Below are 24,963 nucleotides of genomic sequence, written 5' to 3' on the forward strand. Positions count from 1 at the left end.
AGCTTGCAAAGGTAGAATATTTACAGTAACTGTACAAGTCACCTTGCTAATGTGTACAAAGAATTCAAATGACTAAAATAAGTTTTTACATTTTACAATCATATAGAATTGGGGACAATTTTGTACCTTTTACATACCTAATGAATACATACAAATAATGAAGGGAAGATTTTTAGCCCAGAAATTAGCATATGGAACAGCTTCACTGGTTTTAGCTTGTGAGGTAAACTTAACCATTTATAGGGCGCTGAGTACTTGCTCAGTTCAAAAATGTTGTTTATGCCATGTGTTAAAATTAGTGCGTTAATTTGGAGTTAATTTAAAGATCCACTAACAACGCCACTCATTTTTTTTAACGCGCGATTGATGACCGCCCCTTACTTGGAAAGCCTGTATTGGGGGAATTCTAGTTGCAACGCAGCAGACAAAATTGAGCAGTAATGAATTTAATAATAATAATGCATATATTTGTGGAGACTGTCGTCATGTTGTATTTTAAAAATTTGCAGAATTTCACAAGTTACTTCATGTTAAAGATTAGATAGCTCTTAATATGAAAAGAAAAATGCACTGAGCTGTCACCAACGTCTTACAAATGCAATTATTATAATTATGCCATCTAGTGGCAAAAAAATTACCTCAACACAAATCAATATCACACTCGTTTTTTTACAGTACAGTACATCTTTTTAATTTTAACTAAATGTTATGAATTATTATGAAATTACTTTATCAATGACTAAAAGATGCAGCCATATTTCTATTTGTTCAACATTTTTTTCCCACTCTTATATTAACAAGAGTATGAAAACTTAGGGGGAAAAAAAATTGTCGCACATTTAAAACAGATATCATATGTGCGATTAATTGTGAGTTAACTATTGAAGTCATGCGATTAATTACGATTAAAAATGTTAATTGCCTAACACCCCTACTTTCCTTTTATTTATATTTGCTAATTATTGCTTATAAATGGCCATGGGTACAAAACCATGCACCTGCATTCAACTCTATACTCTAAGCCTATATGTTGAAACAAATACAATCTAATGGCTCCAACTTTCAACATGAGTGCCATCTTCTCATTTGCTTTATTTGAACACTCGCTCCACGAACGTCCATTGAGGACGCAGCATACCTTGACAGAGTAAGCCAGGGAGATTGTGACAGCGAGAGGCAACCCTTCGGGGACCGCCACCACCAACACAGTGACTCCAATGATGAAAAACTTGACAAAGTATTGGACGTAGACCGGAGTGCATTCTGTCACCCACGCGTGACCTGCAACATAATAATGTTCAACTTTCAAAGTTGGGTTCAACTTGATGGTAAGGATTGTTTCCTGCTCAAATGCACACACACAGACCTTCAACAACAAACGTGTCGATGACAAAGTAGAGCACCAGGATGATGACAGTGATTGCGGACATCACCAAACCTATGAAAGAATTGACGGTTAGTTAATCAGTCCGTCTGTTGGGGTATGTTAGCGCCTTTGAAAGGGCTTTAGGATCATTTTGTAACCATGCCTCTTAGCACCTGACTGTATCTCTAATGGTTCATTTCCTGTTTTCAGTCCGTACCTGCTTTTCCAATTTGAACCGCAAGTTTGGTAAGTTTGCCCTGCAAGACGCTCTTCTCCTTTTTCGGTACGTTGGTCTTCTTCTTCTCTCTGTCCTCTACTTCCCCTCCCTCTGCGCTCTTTAGGGGTTGCATCTCCATGGCGACACCCCCATCCTGCTTCTTGGCTAAATCACACACACACACAAAACCATATAAGGTAGCAACACTTTAGATTTAACATCCCATGTAGAACATGCAAACTCCACACTATTGTTGTATGATGTCAGATGACGTCATCTTCTTTTTTTATATATCACATGTGTTCTTGTTTTTGTTTTTTTTACCTTTGTTCTGGTTGTTCTCCACCGCGCCGTCAGGTTGTTTTCCTGCAGAAAACAGAGGGTCAGACACAAAGACGAGGGTGTAGAAAGATAGATTGGAGGTAAAGTGTGTTGTCATCAACGATTCAGCTGTTGTGTGACAGGCAACAACACGTTTCCAACCCACACAGAAACAAAAAGGGAAGAGTATTAAAGACACACACGTAGGTGAAGCGACATTATACAGTACATGTGTGAGTCCTTCATGGATCATGGACACTGTCACGCCACGATGTACTGGGGGATCTGTTTACTTGCTAACGGGGGGGCAAAGAGGGCAGGACAGACAACTGTGTGCTCACATACCATTGGTGACCGTGCTGTAACTTGCATCTGTGGAGATGAGCAACTGAGTATTGTCCTCTGTTTGGGGCATTGTGCGGGGAAAGAAGGTGTTGAGGACACATGAGAGAATTTGGCAAAAAGGGGGAAATTTAAAGAATGAAAGGGGAGGATTAAAAAAAAAAACTCAAATAAAGAATGCGTTTGTTTGCAGATTAGATGCCAAAAGATGCATGTGTAAAACAAATCTAAAAGAAAAGCACACCCACTGCATGAGGAAAGATCAACAATTCATGACATGAAGTTTACTAAATAATACATTAGCGCCAGTAAATGACTGCATGAATGGTTGAGGCTGCAAAGATTGCTGCCACATCTGCAATCTACAACTCCACTAGATTGAAATCATTGTGGATTTCTTTTTAAATAAATCACTGCTAGTCCAGATTGCTACATGTAAGGATTCAGATAACGTCTCGCACATTCCTCTACATGAGAGAAGACTGCACTCGTAGCGGTATGGCGAGTCGTATGGCGTAACGATATTATCATGAAGTGCTTCTGAAAGTATGTGAAGCCTCTGCTCAGACTGCAGGACCTTCAGCATGGCAAACAAGTTTGAGCGCGAGACTAATGCTTGGCGTCTTTGACCAAGCAACACTCCTTTCCAGAGTGTCTCCGGCTCCCCGCACTCTTTCAATAATTGATTCAATCTGCAGCCTTTCTCTCGGATTAGGGGAGGCAAGCAGGGGGAGAAAGTGAAAGAGGGTGAGAGTGGTGGTAAACAAGTAGGTAAGAGCAAGTAAGAGTAATAGAGGAAGATGGATAAGCAGCGGAGAGAAGGCGTGACAACGTGAGACGGCAAAGAGGGAAAGAGGGAGTGGAGAGGATGTGGGCTAAATTATCGATGAGGTTAAACTGGCGTGCTTCCTGTTGAAGCTCTTATCTCAAATCAGGTAGGTACTCCTCTCAGTCTCGCTCTCTTTCTCTCTCACTTAATCTGTGCATGTTCACTGATTTTAAGAGCAGGTGGAAGTATTCATGTCTTGAGATTACAGTCGTCTTCCACCAGCGGTCATACAACAAACTTGTCACTATGTGTTGCCCCCCCCCCCCCTACTTTTCTACCCACCTTTTTTTTCTTTCCCATCTTCCTCCACTTCTCCAGCCCCCAGCAGGGTGAAGATGATGCCCGTTTGCGAGTTGACGCCAACAGCCGTCACCAGCATGCGGCCTGAACCCTCCATCACATGTGTCCCTAGATGTCCAAAGAGATTTCATTTCATTAACTGAATACAAAATGTGAGGATTGCCATCGCAACACCACAGAAACTTTGCTAATACAGCATATCCATTTTACCAACGAACAGTGGCAGACACAACAATTAAAGTCCCCGTAATGTGAAAATAAAAATGTCATATAAATTTGACACACCACAGAAAATAATGTTGATAACAAGCCTTAACAGATTTGTGGGAAAAAATCGGCAAGTATAGTATAGGCTCGATATTCATGCCCAGAGCAAGCCTGGCACACGGCGTGGTGCAAATCTGTGCAGACTAGTATTTTCGCAGACACATGCAGCTTGGTGCAGTTAAAAATCATCTGCCAAACACAATTTCATTTTATTTTACATTCAGCATATACAATCACAAGTCAGGTTTCCATCCATCCAATTGTTTCGAAATTTTTAAGCGAATTTACTGAAAATGCGCAAAATGGACATACGACTTATACCCGTCTCCATCTTTTCTTCTTTTGCACATATTGAGAGGGTACTCCGCCTCTGTAGGTGGCGGTATACACTGTAGAGATGTGACCCACCAGTAATTTAAAATAATTAGAAGAGAGGAAGTGACTGCGCCGTTCGATGATGTCGTATGAGTTTGATTTAATTCTTGATAAACCGTAGCGTTTCTTTGTTGTTTTCCATCTAAAATTGCATTAATATTCGCTTCTTTAACTAATTCCCAAAAAGATTTATGTTTCGTCGTCTCCCCAAAAATACCTTACTTTATCGTCCGCCATTGCTTTGTGACTACAAACGTATGACGTACGTGTGACGTAATATCCGGTCAAAACGTGCGACTTGTATCCGATCTTGTCAGCGTTTATTTGCAAATCCTGTTTCCAATTTGCATTTTCCTTTTTTCGATACACTTCAAAATCCAACCCCTCCAGGCGTAAAACTTTTTTTGCAAATTTTGGGCCTTTTTTTTTTTATTCCTAGCGTTTCTATTTTATTTTCACGTTTCTTGAAAATTCTAATAAAAATGGGTGAATAAACCCCCACTACAGTCTTTTTTCTTTTTTTTTTAATTAAATGATAAAATAATAATATAGGAAAAATCTGTAAAATCTAATAAAATAAACATCAAAATTTTTATATTTTTCGATTATTATTTTTTTTACTGTGTGTGCTTGAAAGTACTATTGGGGTATGTAAATTTATGAGCACGACTATAAATTGTACAAAAGCTAAATGTCGCTTAATGGCACAAAAAATGCTAGGAATTGTCACCAAAATTCACATGCACATCTCTCCTCATGTCAACTTTAACTTCTAAAAAATATCTAAACAATTGTCACTGTATTTCGGATTTTATGGCCATTAAACCTTTTTCTTACTCATAAGTTTACATTACATACAACTGTATATAGAACCCAATGTCTCCAGGATGAGCATGTTGCACAACTAACTTAACTTTTGTATTTTTGTGGACCCACACACAACAACACAGAGCAAGGTGGTGACTTATTGGATGACTCTGCCACCGATCTGCTTGTGAGCTAGCAGGATTGTGAGCTGGTTAGCTTGTTAACTCGATGGATCGATGGCTCACAAGCTCCTTCACTCACTAGCAAACATAACACACAGTTGACGTTACCTGTTGTGTGAACCCACAATCACTGCAAGGCGCAAGGCTGTGGCTAATTGGACGGCCCCAACACTGGTCCATGAGTCCACTAGCAACTGCTAGGTACCGCTAGTGGCCTAGCAGGCGGCGATGGGGCCAGCCATTTCTACACAGCCTCACTCCATACGCCGCAAATGGATACACAACATCAGAAACTCTATAGCCCAAATAACACAAAAAAACATAATACCTCATGCTAGAAAGCCCAAGTGTGTACTTAGGTTTAGCCACGCAAGATCTCAGCATTTCAGTACTAAACTCAGTTTATGCACGTTTTCAGTGTTTACCTTCAAAGATACAGTATTTAATAGGGGTGTTTAAAAAAATCGATTCAACAATATATCGCGATCTTACAGTGCACAAATCGTCGAATTGATTCTATATGTGGCCGAATCGATTTTTAAACATCAATTTTTGATGGAAATGTTCAACAAAACGTCTTACTTTAGGGTTAGGGTTCTATTAATGGAACATTAAGCCTTAATATTTTATTTCAGGGCTGTTCAAACATGAAACAGACTGCAACCTGTTTGTTAAATACAGTAGCTCAGTTATAAGCCTGAAGTTTCAGGTAAATAAATACATTTTCATGCAAATCTTACAGTGTACATTTACAAGTTAACTGATTAGTATTTTCTAAATTTGAGTTTAAAAAAAAGAAGAAAAAAGCACGGAGATAAGATCATCATTATTTCACTACGTATCCATAATTTTTGGGGACAGTTTTGTTTTGGTGGTGTGCTGTGAGATCTTTCTTATGTAAAATGGGAATCTTTGGCTATATAAAGGATGGGAAACACTGCTTCACATTAACCCCAAAAAAAGTTGCATTTGACCAATCTTGCTGGTAGTTATGTGTCCAACAGATCCTTTGGTTAAAACAACCACTCTTTAATGGTAGGTGTTTTCAACCAATATATAATTGGTGATTGGGCCAACCGATACAAAGATTAACCAATATCTTGGTCATTCTGACCAAGATTATAATATATTGTAATCACTTATAACAATTAATAAACACATTTAGAAGACAATAAATTGATACAATAAATATATTTCCAAATGATCTATCAAGACTTACTTTCTATTGTAACCAATTTCATTGGTTGTTTGGCTAACCAATACATTTGGTATGCCCGTAACCATCCGGAATGGTCAATGTCTGACCAATCTATTGGTTAATCAAGCCAATATGAGCCTAACCAACTAGATTGGTAGTTGTTTTTTTTTAACCAATTCATTTTTAGAATGTACTTCACAGTGGTAAATGTGTCTGACAAAGAAAGTCAAGCCAATGAATGTATCTACTAACACAATCAATTAGCGAAGAATTGCACTTTGCCTCCAAAAGCAAATCTTATTTATTGCTATGACATTAGTTCATTATTACAGGATGTGGAATATAAATCTATTATATTGATTATAGGGAATATGTCACACTTTTATCATGTTTTTCATGACAGCACTGCTCAAAGGCCTTTAACTCATTCACTGCCATTGACGGCCATAGACCTAAAAAAATTATTACTATTTCTATTAGTTTAACTTTTTTTTCCACTTTTTTCAACAAGAGTATGAAAACATAGAGGAAAAGATATTGTAGATTTAGAACAGATATAAAATTTGTGAGTAATCGTGAGTTAACTAGTGAAGTCATGCAATAAATTACGAAAAATTGTAATCGCCTGACGCCCCTAACTTTGAATAATCTTTTCTTTTTTTCTTTAAAAAAAAAGGAATTTTATTTTTATTTTTTTGTTTTTAATAATCTTTTCTTTTAAAAAAGAAAAGATTATTAAAAATTAGGGGCATGGAATTTTGTAATCATAATTGATTACATGACTTCACTAGTTAACTCACGATTAATCACAAATTTTATATCTGTTCTAAATGTACAATAAAAACAATCTAGGTTTTCATACTCTTGTTAACAAAAATGGGAAAAAAATGTTCAACAAATAGAAATAGTTTAAATGAATTTTTGACGTCTATAGCCATCAATGGCAGTGAATGAGTTAATATGTGGCCTCGTTCATCTGACCAAGCCCTCATTGACAAAAACACCTTTCATTTGCAACCACATCCCAGCACCCCTCTGTTTACCAAAATGTACCAACATTGAATGATAGTAAAAGTCACAATGAGATGACGAGAACATGTGGAAACCAACCTGAGAGCAGCATGGGGTCCTTGTCCACAGATTTGCGTACATGGTCTGACTCTCCTGTTAGGGAGCTCTCATCTATCTTCAGATCATTACCTTGAACTAAAATGCCATCGGCTGGCAGCAGGTCCCCTGAAAACAGACAAGAGCTTTGTTCATTTTCTCACCAAGCAGATTATGTTTTTGATTTTTGTTGGTATGGTTAAGTATTCTTCATTATACTCTACATTCAACTTCTACGTATAACTACGATCAAATCCACCAAAATTGCATTACACCACCTGCTCCATAAATTAGACCTGCTTTTACATGGTCTAAGAACCTGTGGCTCTTGAGTCCCTCTCCTGTGGCTCCCTATGGATCTCTAAAAAATTGATTAATTTAATTAAATTGATATTATTTAACTTTTTTACAGACAAAATATTCTTCAAATGAATTAATAATTTAGATCAAATTAAATATTCAATAATTAAATATTCAAAAAGTGTCAGAGTCAAACATTTTAAGTTGTCAGAAAAAGAGAGACAAAAGGTAAACATTTTTAAAATGACCTAAAAATTTCAAAAATCGACCATACAGCAGAAATTTACCATAAAATGACCATGAAATTGACAAAAACGTCAAATAATTTAATTAAAAAAAAAAAGCAGAAAAGAAAATGTTCAAAAAGTAACTATGAAATGTCCAAAAAAAAGAAGAGGCAGAAAATGAACATAAAATCTACACAAAATTGCCCAAAAAGTCAGAAAATTTATTTTTTTAAATGTAGAAAAGAAAAGGGTTTTAAAAAGTAACTATGAAATGTCCAAAAACAAAAGAAGAAATCCAGAAAATTGACACAAAATGTACACAAAATTGACACAAAAAAAAGTCAGACAATTGCTAGCAAAAAAGGTAGACAAAAATAGCCATAAAAGGTCCAAAAAATAGGAGAGGAAGAAAGTTACCATAATATATGTCAATAAAATTGTCAAAAAGTTTGCCAGAAAGGCAGAAAAGTCTAAAAATGTAAAAATTACAAAAAATACATATATATATTTTTTTAAATCCAGAAACAGAAGACAAAAGGTAGAAGAAAATGAATCTCAAATGGGGCAGCTCTAATTACCTCTTATGCCCTCAGTACATTAGACTAAATCTAACACACAGTTTTGTTCATTACAATGTTTTGCAGCTCCAGACAATTTTTTAAAATTTTTATTTGGCTTAAAATAGCTTTTTTGAGAGTCGTTTATCATTGTTGTCATACTTTCTGTGTTATTTGGATTAAGAAAAAGAAAGATTTCATTTTGGTTTTGAATTACTCCAATAAATGACGATCACTTGACGTAGTTTCAGCAATTAAAAACACGCACTGCACTCTCCGTGGTTAAGAGTTTGCAACCCGCTTACCATACTTGACCTGGGCCATGTCTCCCACCACCATGTCAGCCACAGGAATCTGGATGACATTTCCTTTCCGTACCACGGTGAACTTTTGTTCTTGCTCGATTCGACTCTGTAGACCTCGGAACTGCTTCTCTTTGGACCAGTCATTGAAGGCCGTCACCAGAACGACGCACGCCACAGATAGTAGAATGGCCGCACCCTCGATCCAATTGGCCTCCCCCTCACCTTCATCCTCCGCTCCTGCCGACAGGTTGCCACAGGCTGGACAGACAGAAGCAAATGGCTCAAGGAGGTACAGATTCAAAGCGGAGAAAAAGAGTTAACACCAGGGTTATTATTGTTTCGTAATTTTCATTTTTAGTTAGTTTTCATTTCATTGAGTTTTGTTTTTTAAATTTAGTTGGTTTTAATTAGTTTTCAGGGTGGTTCTGTTACTTTTTATTAGTTTTAGTTATTTATTTATTTTTTAGTTTTAGTTAGTTTCAGTATTAGTTTATTTTTATTTTTTATGTGTATTACTTGTGCGCAGAGGTGGACAATCCAGGTCTAGAAGGTAAAAACATTGCCACAGTTTGGCTTTAGCCATTGATGCTAGCTAGCTAGCTAGCTTGCTAGCTCCCTAGCAGATAAACAAGCACCATAAGAGCTATCCGGGGAGCTAGTTAGCTAGCTAGCTAGCACCTGGGGTTAAAGTCAAACTGTGACAGCGTTTTTACTTTCTGGACCTGGTTTTGCCACCTCTGCTTGTGCGCAGTATTTAATAAACACCATGGTAAAATCATGAGAAAAGTAACTCATTTCTTACCTAGCGTTGCATTTTGTTGTCACCTCGAAGTGACGTCATCTGAAGGTGCTTTTCTATTGACCAGAGGATGTCACTTCTGTGTGACACTTTCAAACGTCCTTATTGGGGTTAGATAAATGTACTCAAAATCACATTTAAAATCATGCCCAAAGGCTCATGCATTAGATTAATTACCAAACACTAAAATGAAGGACATTCTTGCTATAATTATATAATTATTATGTTATTGTTTGTTTTAGTTAGTTTTGTAAACATAAAATGTAGTTTCAGTTATTTTTCATTTTTTGAAAAGCATTTTCATTTTTTATTTTATTTCGTTAACAATTTTGTATTTATTTTTTTGAGTGACCTTGGTTAACACACGTTAGATGTGCTTCATCAAGACTAGAGAAACTTTTGTATACACATCTCTTTCACATTATATAAAAATACTATTTTCTTGGACCTCTGTCAGTCACGGGTCCTTAGAATCGTTATCGCTTTTCTCCACATTACGGCACCCCTGCCCCTACCCTCTTCTTACACTCTGAATCTTCTCCGGGAGGCTGGTAAAAAGAAAGGGCGAGGGAGATGATTGCAGCAATCTCCAAAATGATGAGCGTGACATCTTGCAGGGCCTCCCACACTAGCTCGAGGAAAGTTTTGGGCTTCTTTGGGGGGATGAAGTTTTGGCCAAAGGTCTGACAGCGACGCTCCAAGTCGGCTGGATCCCCGCTGAGACCTGACAGAGAGAGATGGGGGGAGGGAGACACTTTTTAAAACACTTCAGTATATCTTGATAAAATCCCAAATGACATGGATAGTAACTGGGTCACACAAGAACCAAACACAGTTACAATGAGACACCTTGTACAACCCAAACATCCATCAATTACACCGTGCGAGTTGGAGCCTATCCCAGCCCACTTTGGGCAAAAGGAGGGGTACACAATCCTCATTCAATCGCAGGGCACGTATAGACAAACAACCATTCACACTTATGGACAATTTAGGGTCTTCTATAAACCTAAAATGAATGATTTTCAAATGTGGGGGGAAGCATATGAAGAACATGCAAAATCCACATGGCAAGGCTGCAGCCGCGATACAAAACCTCAACTTAAAAACTGGGAGTATAAAATAATTTAAATAAAATCGGTTTTGGGACATTTAAAATCAATTCTGAATCGTACTAAATGAGAATCGCGATTCTTATGAGAATCGATTTTTGGAAACACTCCTATTAATTATCATATTTGATCAACTTAAAAACTGGGAGGCAGATGTTGATGTAGATGGGGGCCCAAGCTAAACTCAGTCACGGGGGCCATGATTAAAGAACGATGGCATCGACCACAAAGATCAGCAGAGCGCAGAATCCGTCTGCCCGCACCTAAAACAAATCCACCACAATCACGTTACGCCACCTGAACCGCAATTTAGACCGTTTTTTAACTGGTCTGAGGTCTATCTACTTTCCAGGGGTGTGCCAAAAAAAATTGATTCTCATAAGAATCGCGATTGTCATTTAGTAGGATTCAGAATCGATTTTAAATGTCCCAAAATCGATTTCATTGAAATGATTCTATACTGTCTTGCCTTTGTCTGTATGTGCCTTTATTTGGAGCGCTGTTCATGTTGTACCCGGTTTGGCCACTGAGGGGCAGTGTGGTTCCACACGGTCAAATACACTGTTAAGTTGTAGTCACATTAGTGTAGAAGGAAAAAGACACGATCAAATTATTCCCAAAAAAGTTGTTGTTGTTTGCAGTGTGGAGCCGTTCTTTTGAGTGATAAAAGTGCCGTGAGTAGCGCGCTAATTAGCATTAGTGAGTCAGACTGGAGTAGATCATTACAATTCCTTGCACATCTATAGATTGAAGCAAAAATCATTGTCAATCAAATCATTTTGAATCAAAAATCTTTCTTAATCGAAAATTGATTCTTAATCGAATCTCACACCCAGAAATCGGAATCGGAATTGAATCATGAGACATTCAAAGATTCCCACCCCTACTGTCTACTGTTGGTAACCATATTGTCAGGTGAGCCAGGGGGGTGTAAAAGAAACTCTCGCGGCCCGCCAGAAGGCCCAGCATGGCATAGAGCGGTCTGACAAATTCCCAAACACTGTAAACTAGACTTGCCCTGGCATGGAAATCAAGATGTGCCAGTTGTTATGTCAAGCGCATGTCTACAAAAATAGAGCATAAGGTCTTTTGAAATCAGTTCCAATTATCTGACAGCGTAAGTTACTACTTCCATAACTGTTTGTAAATGTTCCGCTTACCCCTTTACAATGAATAATATTCATCACCAAAGAATATGGATATGAATGTCTATCATCAAGTAGAAAGTGTGAATTTGAAGAAATTACCCTATTTTCTGAGCTCTTGAGGATTATTATCTAACAAGTGGATCATGTCAATGCTTTGACAAGAAAATTAATTCACATTTAATATGCTTCATTACTTTGACCGCTTTGTGACGAAAATAGACACCGTGTCACACTTCACTGCATTCTCTTCGGCTGACAACTGTTGTTGCACATTTATCACCTTGAAAAAAGGTTGACATTTGACATGGGCAGTTTTGATCAAATCTATTTTTGTTTATTTTTTGCTCTTACCTTCTTGTCTTTTCATTTTATAACTGCTGCAAAAAGTTTATTTTGCTGGCGTATTCCAGAATCAAGCCTGCACGTGCAAAGTAAGATTAAGCAGTTTATTACATGACAAGGGAACGAGAGCATTGAAATGATCATGATTGATGAAACATTTGAATGTGTTTTTAAAAGCGTGAATTATAAATAAAACAATGAAAAATCACTTTAAATCGCCCCAAAAAACATTATTAATCAGTTTGCATGAGACATTTGGGGGTCACTGGAAATCTTGCAACTGCCTGCTGTCCTTTTGATAAAGCAAAAGCATGAATCCATTTTGCATGTAATGCTTATCGGAGCCAGGGTAAGCGAGAGCTGAAGCCCATCCCGGCTGATTTTGAGTGAAAGGTGGACTACATCCTGGATTGGTCGCCAGTCCATCACTAGGCACATTTAGAAACTGACAATCATTCACACTGGAAACTGAGTCCGACCGCTACACAACCAAAATCTTTTGCAGATTCTTTGCAGGATCAGAAATCCTTTGAAATAAAGTCCAATGTTATTTTCCTCCCGCCAAAATATGAAGTTCTGCTTTCCCTCCTCTCCCCTTCAACCTCCCACCTAAGTGATGCAGTTTCCATGGTGATGCGTATATCAGGTCCCGGGCTTCCTGTCTCTAACAGGTTTCTGCCCCGCAACAGGTGATGCAATTCCTGCAGTGTGCAATGTTTGGATTTTTCTTCCGTTTGCGTGATACATTATTTTTTTTGTGATTGGCTGTCGGGGAAGGAGAACAGCAATGCGCCTGCGGTGGTTGGCTTCTAACGATGACACGGGTTTGTGTACGTGTGCTGTTTGCAGATCTGGCGCGCTCGCCGCAGCGACGGTTGCTGTCGGCCTTGAACAAATGTGCGACAGTATGACACCCAACAGGGTTCAGGCCAAGGCGACGTAGCGAGTGTGAGGGCGGGAGCAAACAGGTGATGCTGACTAATGGTCGTTTTCTCTTCGATGTAGTCTCTCCTCCTCTTCTCTCTCTCTTTCCATCTCATCCATCCTTCCACACTCATCCTCTCTGCTTGGCTCCCTCTCTTTCCTCCCTCTCTCCATCTCCCCTTGATGTGTCCTTGACAATGCGGCAAGCTGTTCTAGCTTTCTCTCCTCTCCCCCATCACACACACACACGCTTCTTTCTCTCCCTGTTTTTTCCATAATTGCTCCTCATCCTCCTCGCGTTCTCTTGAATGTAGATATAATGGTCTCGTACTGCAGCGCTGGGTGTCCATATCAGAGTGCGTGCGTGCATGCGTGCGCTCGCCTCTTCTATATCATATTACAGATGATGTTGTGAATCATCATGTATATTTGCAAGGATACATTCACCATGTGGTCGCATCTTCTGCTAAGCCCTGAATTTCATTCGAACGGCGAAAGCTCACAGTTGATGCAGTTCGGCCGAAGTTTGCGACGCTTTATGGCCACACGGTCACATGGCTTCAACACTGCAAAAACTGAAATCTTAAGTAAGATATCATTTCTTAGATGTAACCTCAATTTGCTTATTTTGCTTTGACAAGTTATTTTTACTTGAACTAAAATTGTTTGACAAAATCATTCTGCTTATTTTAAGATACTTATTACTTAATTATTAGGGGTGGGATGTCTCACGATTCGATCCCGATTTCTGGGTCTGCGATTCGATTCAGAATCAATTTTCGATTAAGGATGATTTTTGATTCAAAATGATTTGATTGACAATGATTTTTGCTTCAATCTATAGATGTGCAAGGAATTGTAATGATCTACTCCAGTCTGACTCACTAATGCTAATTAGCGCGCTACTGGCGGCACTTTTATCACTCAAAAGAACGGCTCCACGCAAAAAAAAAACTTTTATTGGAATAACTTGATCGTGACTTTTTCCTTCTACTCTCTAATGTGGCTACAACTTAACAGTGTATTAGACCGTGTGGAACCACACTGCCCCTAAGTGGCCAAATCGAGTACAACATGAACAGCGCTCCAAATAAAGGCACACACAGACAAAGGCAAGACAGTATAAAATAATTTAAATAAAATCGGTTTTGGGACATTTAAAATCAATTCTGAATCGTACTAAATGAGAATCGCGATTCTTATGAGAATCAATTTTTGGAAACACTCCTATTAATTATCATATTTGATCAAGCAATCTTGGCATTGAGTGTTAACAGCCAGTTTTAAGTACTGTGAGGCTTAAAACAAACCTTTTCCACATTTGAAGATGACAACTAACCAACATCAAAGGTTGTATTTTCTTATTTTAAGATTCGGCAGAATCTAGGAATAAGATACTGGTAAATGGAAAAAAATGCAAGTCTTGAAACAATCAAACAAAAGTGCAATATAGATCTTTATTGTAAGCATTTTTTTCTGGTAAAAATCTGTTTAAGTGGTTCATTTCGTTATATTTCCTAAGCTCATGTGAATGCACTACCGGCTCTATGGTCTAGTGGTAGAGTGTCTTTCCTCAGACTGGGTATCAAAGACAATTCAAAATGGGACCTGTTATCTCCCTGCTTGACACTCAGGCTAAGATGGTCAACTGTAAATGGATATGCATGTATTTTAGGAAAATAATTATATTTATTACAGCTTGAAAAAAAGTATATATTCCTTGTTTTTTGTCTAAAAATACTATTTTCAAGACAGCTGGGGTTGATATGGGCCTAGTATTATTATAATTTTTTTTTTTTTTAATCTTACAGGTAAATTTAAGTAACATTCTCTTGTTCTATTGGCAGATAATTTTGCTTATTTGAAGTAATAATTTTCTTATCTTACTATATATTTTTTATTTTTTTTTATTTTCTACTGTCCTTTTTGCATTGTGGTACAATTTACATTAACTGTGGCAAGTGTGACTGAACAGAAAGCCTGCAACCTACAACCACCACAAATATAAAAAAAAAAAAAGCGACCAAAGTCCTAGAGTTCACGCAAAGCCAGGAAAGTCTCTTGGGAGAGTTGTACTGAAACTGTATTAACGAATGCTCGATTCAGCAGATGCGTCAGAAGAGTGCTAAAGCTTTACCCGACTTCAGGTTGATCAAAGACTTCACTTGATGCTTGTTTATCTAAATGTGCACTGCAGTGGACCCAAAGTCAGATGGGATAGGATCCAACTCACCCGTGACCCGAATGCGGTAAAGAAAATGGATGGAGGGATTTGGCTGCTTTGTCACACCAGAGGACAAAAAATACAAAATAAGAAAGCGCATTGAAGGAAGCAAACTATGTTTGGGCGTGTACAAGGAGTGTTTCCCAGATGTGGACAGTGGATTTGTGTGTGTGTGTGTGTGCGTGTGTGTGTGTGTGTGTGTGTGTGTGTGTGTGTGCGTGTGTGTGTGTGTGTGTGTGTGTGTGCGAAGGAAGGGAGAGAGAGAAACAGACCGACAGAGTGACAGAGAGAATGTATTGAATTACAGTAAGTTACTGTAAGTCTCTGTTGAGTGTTGTTAATTGGATACTACAACCAGGTCAAACCGGCGCTGAATGCACTGCATAGACAGATACACAAATGCATTACCCGGACACAACATTATGACCACAACAAGATCTGTATCAAATAAACTGCCTCTCAACAGATAACAATGCTCAGCTTGGAACGACACTGTCAGAGAGGTATTCATTTAGCAGTATCTGTATAATCATGGTTGTAGTATTGCATTGCATCATACCGAGTGTTGCTACTAATATTTTTGGTTGCCTGAATTAGCATAGCATGGCAGAATGAAAATATTGGACACAGCTCTAAATATAATGTGGTGTATGCAGTGCAAAAAACAACAATAAATAGTTGATAAATGAATACCTCTCACAGTGTCAATCAAAAGCAAACATTACTATTCTTGCCAAATATTTGATACAGTGTGCATTAGATCAAATGATATGATGGATATAAAAGTCTACACACCCCTGTTCAAATGAAAGGTTTTTGTGATATAAAAGAATAAGACCAAGAAAAAAAAAATCCCACCGTCAAGCTAACCTATAACCTGCAGAACCCAGTTTAAAAAATAATAGTAACAATGAAAACTTTTCGAGTGGGGAAGTAAAAAAAAAACGGAGATCCTGTCATTGCACAAGTGTGCACACCCTCTTATACAGTAGCTGGAGGTAACTGTGGATGAAGCTGTGTTCGGAGTGAGCGAATCACATTCTGCCTCATGTTTAAACACATACTTCATTTAAAGTGCCTCTGATTAATCAAATTTCAAGCTCAGAAGTTCTAGCATGCTTTCCATGACATCTTTGTCATCAATCTTTCAGCACAAACTTATAAGACAAATGAATAAAAATAAATCAAAAGTTTTTTTTAAATTATATTATTAACCAATTTTAGGCAAAAATACAATTAATGTAAAAAATAAAAAATAAAGATATACAATACAGAAAACTTGATCAGAACATACCAAGAATTTGTCCTGAGTAGTTTGAGCCACTCTCTTATTACAGAAGCAAGCAACTACAAGGTGAACATTAAGAAAGTAACACATAAGCTCATGTAAACGCTTGGTGGAACGAATTAATGAACAGAGACATACTTTTTTGTTGTAACCCATAAATCAACATCTCAACTAGTAGAACAAATTGGGCCACATAGGCCACACACTTACTAGCCTTGATACAGCCTCTTGAGCTCACATTTGATTTGTGCTTCTCTCTTGCTGACTTTCCAAGTTAACATTTCTGTGCTGTTGTGTTGCTAGGCCACAAACCGGTTGAAAAAGTGTAGGCGTACCACACTCATGTTTGAGGTTACAAGTGTGCAAATGCATTCTGAATGAGCTGAAATGCACTAAAATGCCCAAAACTACTCCTGCAAACCATTTGTCAATATTTGTGCTTTAATATAAATGAAATAGCCGATCAATTTAGAAAAGCAACATACAAGTTTGTCATAGTCTAAATTAATGTTTGAGCATCACAAGATGAATCAATGTTAAGAGCACAAAAGTGCAATTTCCCACAATAATATCCTCCAACAAAGGCAGGTGTGAAATCCAAGCACCAGCGCTTCTTCCCCGCACACTCTCACTCATCCATGTATTGATTTGGTTGATCAGCTTTCCATTAGTAAAATCCTTTCATCCATTCATCAGTCAATGCACCCAGCATGTCCTGTGTGCACCTAACTCAGATAAATCCGCTTTCTGGATTACAATCTGTCAGCGTGATGATGAGGTTTGATTATTTTAGGTTTTTCCATTCACAATGTGGGGTTTTTTTCTTCAGTTTTTCAAAATGTTTAAATTATTTTTATCTGGACAGAATCTACTCATAGAACGGTTATTCCAATTATGTCAACACTACACGCAAGAAGATTGTGTCCTACAATCGCTCTCAAAACAAAGTCATCCAAGCCAGAAATCTCACGTGGCCACACTGCAAAAAGGACAGTAAAAATTTTAAGAAAAAAACATAGTAAAATAAGAAAATTATTACTTCAAATAAGCAAAATTATCTGCCAACAGAACAAGAAAATTGTACTTAAATTTACCTGTAAGAGTATGAAAAATAAGAAAATACTATGCCCAAAATAAGAAAGTACTACGCCCATATCAACCCCAGTGGTCTTGAAAATAGTATTTTTAGACAAAAACAAGTAATATTGACTAAATAAATAATAATAATATTGATTAAAATACACTAACAATGATTTGGCCAACTTGGCCTCAGTGTCAAGCATGGACGTACACAAGGTCCCTTTTTCTTTTTTTTTATATTTGGCATGACCCAAACAGGGATTGAACCCACAACCTCCCAATCTGAAGATAGACACCACTGAACAATGAAAAAAATGAGTTTAGTGTATATATAACGAAACCACAAATTGATTTTAAAGAAAAAAATGCTTACAATGAAGTGCTATATTTAACTTTTGTCTAACTATTTTCACACTTATCTTTTTTTCCATTTATCTTATTAATAGATTATGCAAAATCTTAAAATAAGAAAACTCATGAAACGCCTGTGCAGGGCCTTTGATGTTGGTTAGCCATCTTAAAATGTGGAAAATGCTTGTTTTAAAACTCACAGTACTTAAAACTGGCTGTTAACACTCAATCCCAAGACTGCTTGATCAAATAAGATAATTAAGTAATATGTATCTTAAAATAAGCACAATGATTTTGTCAAAAAAAAAAGTGAAAAGAACTTGTCAAGCAAAAATAAGCAAATTTAGGTGAAAGAGATAGAGATATAAGAAATTATATCTTACTTAAGATTTCAGTTTTTGTAGTGTACACGTGATCTCACAAAATCAAAGAAGAACAGACACTTCAAGATATATGCCAAAGTTACTCAAGTCTTTTCCGTAGAACCCCTGTGGGCACGTGAAGGCACTCCAGGGAGTACGTGAGATTTTAAAATAATTGAAAAAGTGCAGTATATGTAAATATTTCAGAAAAATGCAAGTTCATAAAATGAATTTTATATTCAGTAAGCTAGAATGACCTCTCAATTACTTGAATTTTTTTTTCAATTCAATTAAACATTTTTTTATAACAGAGCTTTATATTATCTCAAAGGAGAACTTGATAGTTCAATTATTTCTTTCTTTTTTAGTTATCTTTTTATTTCCAAATAGTTCAAGAGAGACCACGTAAATACAAAGTTCCAAAGTTTAATAAATCAGACAATGATGACACAGCACATTTTCCCCCTTTTCTTTCAACTAGAAATGCTTTGCCCTGGTTAGGTGGTACTTGTCTGAAAAAAATATTTCACAGGGAAACGTCACTGAAAAAAGGTTTAGGAACCACTGCCGTGGAAGACCGCAGGCAGGAGTGTTGTAAAATGGTGACGTCATCAAAATAGGACTTGCTTTGGAAAATACTTGTTGCCTGGGAAACCCACTTTTAGACAAAAAGCAATATTAGGTAGCACAGATTTAGTTTTATTTACTGCCTCTTCATTGTTCTTTAGCGTGCTTCTTTGATTGGCTACCTTCCTTTCACGTCACAGTCCACGGAATTGAGAATAGCCATCTTTGACCACACACATCCAAATTTTTGTTCATAAATATGTACATTTAATACTGTATTTAAGATTGTTTGCCTAACCCAGAGGTGGGCAATCTCGGTCCTCGAGGGCCTGCAGGTTTTGGAGGTTTCTCACTTCCAACACAAGCTGATTCCAATCAACAGGATCGTTATCAGGCTTATGCAGAGCTTGCTGATGAGCTGATCATATATCAGCTGTGTTGGAGAAGGGCAACACGCAAAACCTGCGGCCCTCGATGCCCACCTCTGGCCTAACCTATTTCGGACCCTCTTACCGGGACAAATACACTAGTAACACACCTCGGACAGAAGGACAATTTTATGGGACATAAGCGGGACATTTGACATCTTCCATCCAGATAGGACAAAAGTGGGACAAAAACAGCCCAATTAACTTCATGTGTGTACTTGGCCTCAGATTTGCTAGCAATTCTACAAGTACCAAGTGGAATGGCACTAGTTCCATTGATGTTGCATGGACTGAACATAAATTCTAACATCTGAACCTTAACCTTAGAGTCTCACCAAAATTTGAATGGCTTCAATTTGAAGGTGTTGTGGAAATCTGAAGTGCTTCTAGCAGAATGTCCTTCTTTTTTTGGCTAAGGATTCAGTGAGCAGCACAGTGGTTAGCGGTTAGCGGTTAGCGGTTAGCGTTTGTGCAGGTTTCCTCCATGTAAACCAACTTTCTCCCACATTCCAAAAACATGCATGTCAAACATTCATCCATTCATGTCCCCATTCCATCTGTGAGCTTTGCTTTTTATTTCATCCACCAACCATGTGTGCTCTGTGCCTACTCACCATTACTAGTGCTGGATTTTAGTCTCTGGCAGAGCCCGTCTGTGTCTCCGTAGCTGTCTTGGATCTTCTGCAGGGCCTCGCCCCCCCTGAGCTCCATCAGCTCCCTCAGCTCCTTCAACGTGACCCCAAAGTCTCCGCCTCCGCGGCTCCCGTCTTCCCTTCCTCCTCCCCGGGTCGCTTTGGGGTAAAATTCCACTGCGCTGTTTGCCATTTCGCCCATTGTCGCTGTTGTTGACATGACACGAGGTTGATTTGTGTTGTGTTCGTCCTTCCCCTCCTCCTCCCTTGTCTGTCCTCAGCTCAGTGGCCCGCTCGTGTGCTCGCTGACAGCTTGCTCATGTGTTCAACAGCCCGTCGCACGCCTTCCTTGATTTCTTATTCAAAATTGTATAATGATTCTCATACGCTTCAATGGCCTTTTGTTGAATCAAGGGGCGCTGATTGTGTTGTTTTTCTCCTCAGTGTCTCAGCCTAGCCTTCCGCTGCTCCTTCACTTCTCCATCACTGGAGGAGGAGGGTGAGGGGGGTGAAGAAGAGTGCGCAGGAGCACTTGAGAAGCGCGGTATCTAAACGAATCCAGCTTTCTTGGCCTTCGTCTCTCCGGTGTCCCTCCCTCCAGGGTTCACAGCCAGTCCATGGACGGGCGGGCCGGCTGACGCATATGAGGGTGGGGGTGACTGAAAGATGGAGAGAGGGGCCAATGACCAAAGTAAGATGATCAATCGGAGAAAGGAAACGGGTGCAGATGTGAGGTAGGTCGTAGCTACTGCTGCTCTACAGTAACCTGCAAGACAAGAAGAAGCAAACATGATCATGAGTGCGCACAAAGAATCAGTGCATCTAATTAAGATTCAAATGAGCAGCTTGTCATACATTTGGTTTTAGAGCTCCCCACTGGAACTTCCAACATTTCTGAACAGAGCACCCAAGAGTGAATGAAAGCAGTGAAGCTTCACACTCAACTATTCCTCTATGGAACATTGATTAAACACATTTGAAATAGTCTTCTCAAATGAAATATAGACCTGAAAATGTGGACTTCTTAGACAATATTGCAAATCTTATAGTTGATAGATGGATGATGGATGGATGGATGATTGATGGATGATGCATGCATAAATGATGGATGGATGATGGATGGATGGATGGATGGATGGATGGATGCATGGATAATGGTTGGATGATGGATGGGTGGATGAATCGATGGATGATGGATGGATGGATGATTGATGGATGATGCATGCATAAATGATGGATGGATGATGGATGGATGGATGCATGGATAATGGTTGGATGATGGATGGGTGGATGAATCGATGGATGGATGGATGGATGGATGGATGAATGCATGGATAATGGTTGGATGATGGGTGGATGAATGGATGCAAAGATGGATGATGGATGGATGGATGATTGATGGATGATGCATGCATAAATGATGGATGGATGATGGATGGATGGATGCATGGATAATGGTTGGATGATGGATGGGTGGATGAATCGATGGATGGATGGATAATGGTTGGATGATGGATGGGTGGATGAATCAATGGATGATGGATGGATGGATGGATGAATGCATGGATAATGGTTGGATGATGGGTGGATGAATGATGCAAAGATGCATGGATGGATGATGGATGGTTGGATTGATGGATAATGGTTGGATGATGGATGGATGGATGCATGGATAATGGTTGGATGATGGTTGGGTGGATGAATCGATGGATGGATGGATGGATGGATGGATGGATGAATGCATGGATAATGGTTGGATGATGGGTGGATGAATGGATGATTGATGGATGATGCATGCATAAATGATGGATGGATGATGGATGGATGGATGGATGCATGGATAATGGTTGGATGATGGATGGGTGGATGAATCGATGGATGGATGGATGGATAATGGTTGGATGATGGATGGGTGGATGAATCAATGGATGATGGATGGATGGATGGATGAATGCATGGATAATGGTTGGATGATGGGTGGATGAATGATGCAAAGATGCATGGATGGATGATGGATGGATGGATGGATGGATTGATGGATAATGGTTGGATGATGGATGGATGGATGATGGATGCAAGGATGCATGGATGATGGATGGATGAATGGATGGATGGATGGATGATGGATGGATGGATGGCTGAATGGATGATGATGGATGAATGGATGATGGCTGGATGGATAGATGTGTGGATGAATGGATGATGGATGAATGGATGAATCATTGATGGATGAATGGACGATGATGATGGATGGATGGATGGATGAATGAATGAATGGATGAATGGATGGATGATGATGGATGATGGATGGATGGATGAATGGATGGATAGCTAGATGGATGGATGAATGGATGATGATGGATAGATAGATGCGTGGATGGTGGATGATGGATGGATGAATGGATGATGGATGGATGAATGGATGATGATGGATGGATGGATGAATGGATGGATGAATGGATGATGATCGATGAATGGATGAATGGATGATGGATGGATAGATGGATGGATGAATGGATGATGATGGATGGATGGATGGATGGATGGATGGATGGAATAACATTCTTTGGCCAGATGAACCCGTGGTCAACGGTAGGAAGACAAAAGTAAAAGTATGGAGCAGCGAAATGACATTGGGCACGTACAGCACAGCTGCTGATGGCCTACTGCTTTTTATTTACGATTTAGCTTCTGACAAAAGTAGATCAATTCTGAGGTGCACAAGTCTAGAATCTCTGACGAAATGGGCTATTCTTCACTGACCTTTCCTGATCTCAAGCCAAAAGAAGGTATGTTTCACTTTTGAACGTGCAGGCTGCAAGAGCACAAACAAGAAGCCACCGAAAGATGACTGCAGTCTGGCAAAGCACATCCACAGGGAGCAACTCGCTGGCTGAAAATCATTTTCATCCAAGTATTCAAATGAGGCTGCACGGTGGAATAGTACTTGCACGTGTTTTCCTGCGGTACCCTGACTTTCTCCCACATTCAAATACGTAATGCGAATGGTTAGTGAACTGAAATCTCTAAACCCATGAATGAATGTTTGTCCCCAGTAATTGAATAAAGACCAATCCAGGGTGTACCCAGCCCCTTGCTCAAAATCCGCCGGTGTCAGGAATAGTTAGTAGTGATCCTAATGAGGACAACTGATATAAATATGAATGGACAATATTAAATTGATGGTTGATTTACAATTACCAGTTGTATAAAAACAGGTACATTTGGGCCCCTAAATTGAGGTACATACTCTGTATAAAATACTGTGATTCCTGAATTCATTTCATATATTTCTTTTAAATTAAAGCTGACAATCAATCACATGCTGTTTCATTTCATTTTAAATGTATTTCCACTGGTGTGGCAAAACAACAGCTGGCACTTTTCAAATATACACCTGACCATAATTGTTTAATACAGGTCATACTGTTTAGAGTTGCAAAGAGCTGGAGCCTACCAGTGCTGACTTTTGAGTGAAAGGCAGATTGCACCGTGGACTGGTCGCCAGTCAATCACAGAGCAAGAAAGAAAAACCCACTCAATGAAATACCTTAAAACTGACCCATGTGCAGCAATGCAAAAATCCAAACGTAATGAAAATGAACGAATGGAAATCTGAGTCATTTTCAAGTCAATTTGCAGTGTGAAGTTTTCTTGCTTAAATGGATGCGTACCAACAATTTTGTGTACTTGTGAACGAGGGCTGGGCGATTTGGCCAAAAAATAATTATCTTATTTTTTTTTCAGTCTTTCAGCACAATTACAATTTTAATTGATTTTAATCTAATAAACCCAAAGAACATTTATTTAAAGGTCTCATTAATTCAAAAATAATTCCTGCGCAAAATATTCAGACAACAATAATGTATAGTGACTCTAAATCAGTTTGAACATAAACTTAACCTGCAGAGTTTGTGCTTAATTGCCACAATGAAGAAGTTGTTAGCAATTGTAAAACATGTCTTGTAAACCTCCCATTCAGCATTCTGATGTAACAGAAAATAAGAACAACAGCTTTTAATAATCCTGAAGACAAAACTCAATTTCACGATTTAGTTAATTTTCAATGATTATTATATGATTTTTTAAATAATAAATTGAATTAATTTGCTTTATTGCCTAGCCCTATATATATATATATATATATATATATATATATATATATATATATATATATATATATATATACTGTATATATATACATATACATATATATTCATTTATTTATTTATAAACTTTCATTTTTTAGTGAACAAATGCAATGTGGACTTTTGTTTATTTGTGTTGCTTTCATCCTACTATTCCACATGCCACATGTGGCCATGTGTGTCAACAACCAACAGAACATGGCACAGTTTCTGTCATATAGTTTCCTAATGGACGGTCATGATCTGTGTTTTGTTGTCTTTTTAATTACATGACACACATTATGTCTCGTTTCTTGTGGACCATGTCCGGTCTTGCTCGTTGGGTTTTTTGTTTGTTTGTACTTTCCACCTGTTCTCGTCAGTCCGGTTCCTTGTTTACGTAAACCAATCAGCTCCCTTCAACCTCGCTGTCAGTTTGTTTGTATTGAGTTCCCTGCTTTTTTTTCCCCTGGTCTTTGTTGGATCCATGTTGCTGTCACGTCTCCCTTGTTCTGAAACTCGGAAGGAGCGAGTGTACATCAGGGTGTGTCCACTTTTGACAAGCTTGTGAGGCCTTGAAAACGGAGAAGCGCTCTGATGCAAGCTGCTCTCTTCGAACGCACTCTACATCATTTCCTAATTGCGGAATTCACGTTCATGTTTCAAACCATCTCTGGAGATGATTTAATTCAAATAAATCCGACATCAACAGCGTTCCGTGCAGCCCGGGAGCTCGCGTTGCTTCTTCCACTATCCCGAAGCCTTGCTTCATCCCACATGAGCAATTAGTGAGGCTGAATACTGTCAGCATCACACATGACACACACACACCATTCTGATGAGGATATTTTACATCAGAAGCATGAAAGGGGTTAAAAA

At 38.5% G+C, this 24,963-nt stretch overlaps 1 protein-coding gene across 7 annotated transcripts in view; it reads right to left on the bottom strand.

The window, feature by feature from the left end:
- The window catches only part of atp2b3b (ATPase plasma membrane Ca2+ transporting 3b), a 62,911-nt gene that overhangs the window by 34,339 nt on the left and 3,609 nt on the right, over positions 1–24,963 (bottom strand). For 5 of the 7 annotated variants that reach the window (XM_077546661.1, XM_077546651.1, XM_077546702.1 and 2 more), the window contains exons 3-12: positions 19,940–20,723; positions 10,026–10,223; positions 8,701–8,958; positions 7,315–7,440; positions 3,358–3,483; positions 2,250–2,306; positions 1,908–1,949; positions 1,584–1,748; positions 1,367–1,438; positions 1,139–1,281 (exon numbers count right to left, since the gene is read on the bottom strand). In XM_077546661.1, coding sequence (XP_077402787.1) covers positions 1,139–1,281; positions 1,367–1,438; positions 1,584–1,748; positions 1,908–1,949; positions 2,250–2,306; positions 3,358–3,483; positions 7,315–7,440; positions 8,701–8,958; positions 10,026–10,223; positions 19,940–20,177 — 1,425 coding nt within the window. In that variant the 5' untranslated portion in view covers positions 20,178–20,723. The remainder of the gene's footprint in view (positions 1–1,138; positions 1,282–1,366; positions 1,439–1,583; positions 1,749–1,907; positions 1,950–2,249; positions 2,307–3,357; positions 3,484–7,314; positions 7,441–8,700; positions 8,959–10,025; positions 10,224–19,939; positions 20,724–24,963) is intronic. The other 2 variants (XM_077546669.1, XM_077546685.1) reach the window with 1 other exon arrangement.

The sequence above is a fragment of the Vanacampus margaritifer genome, chromosome 1, assembly GCF_051991255.1.
Source record: "Vanacampus margaritifer isolate UIUO_Vmar chromosome 1, RoL_Vmar_1.0, whole genome shotgun sequence".
Classification (NCBI taxonomy): domain Eukaryota; kingdom Metazoa; phylum Chordata; class Actinopteri; order Syngnathiformes; family Syngnathidae; genus Vanacampus; species Vanacampus margaritifer.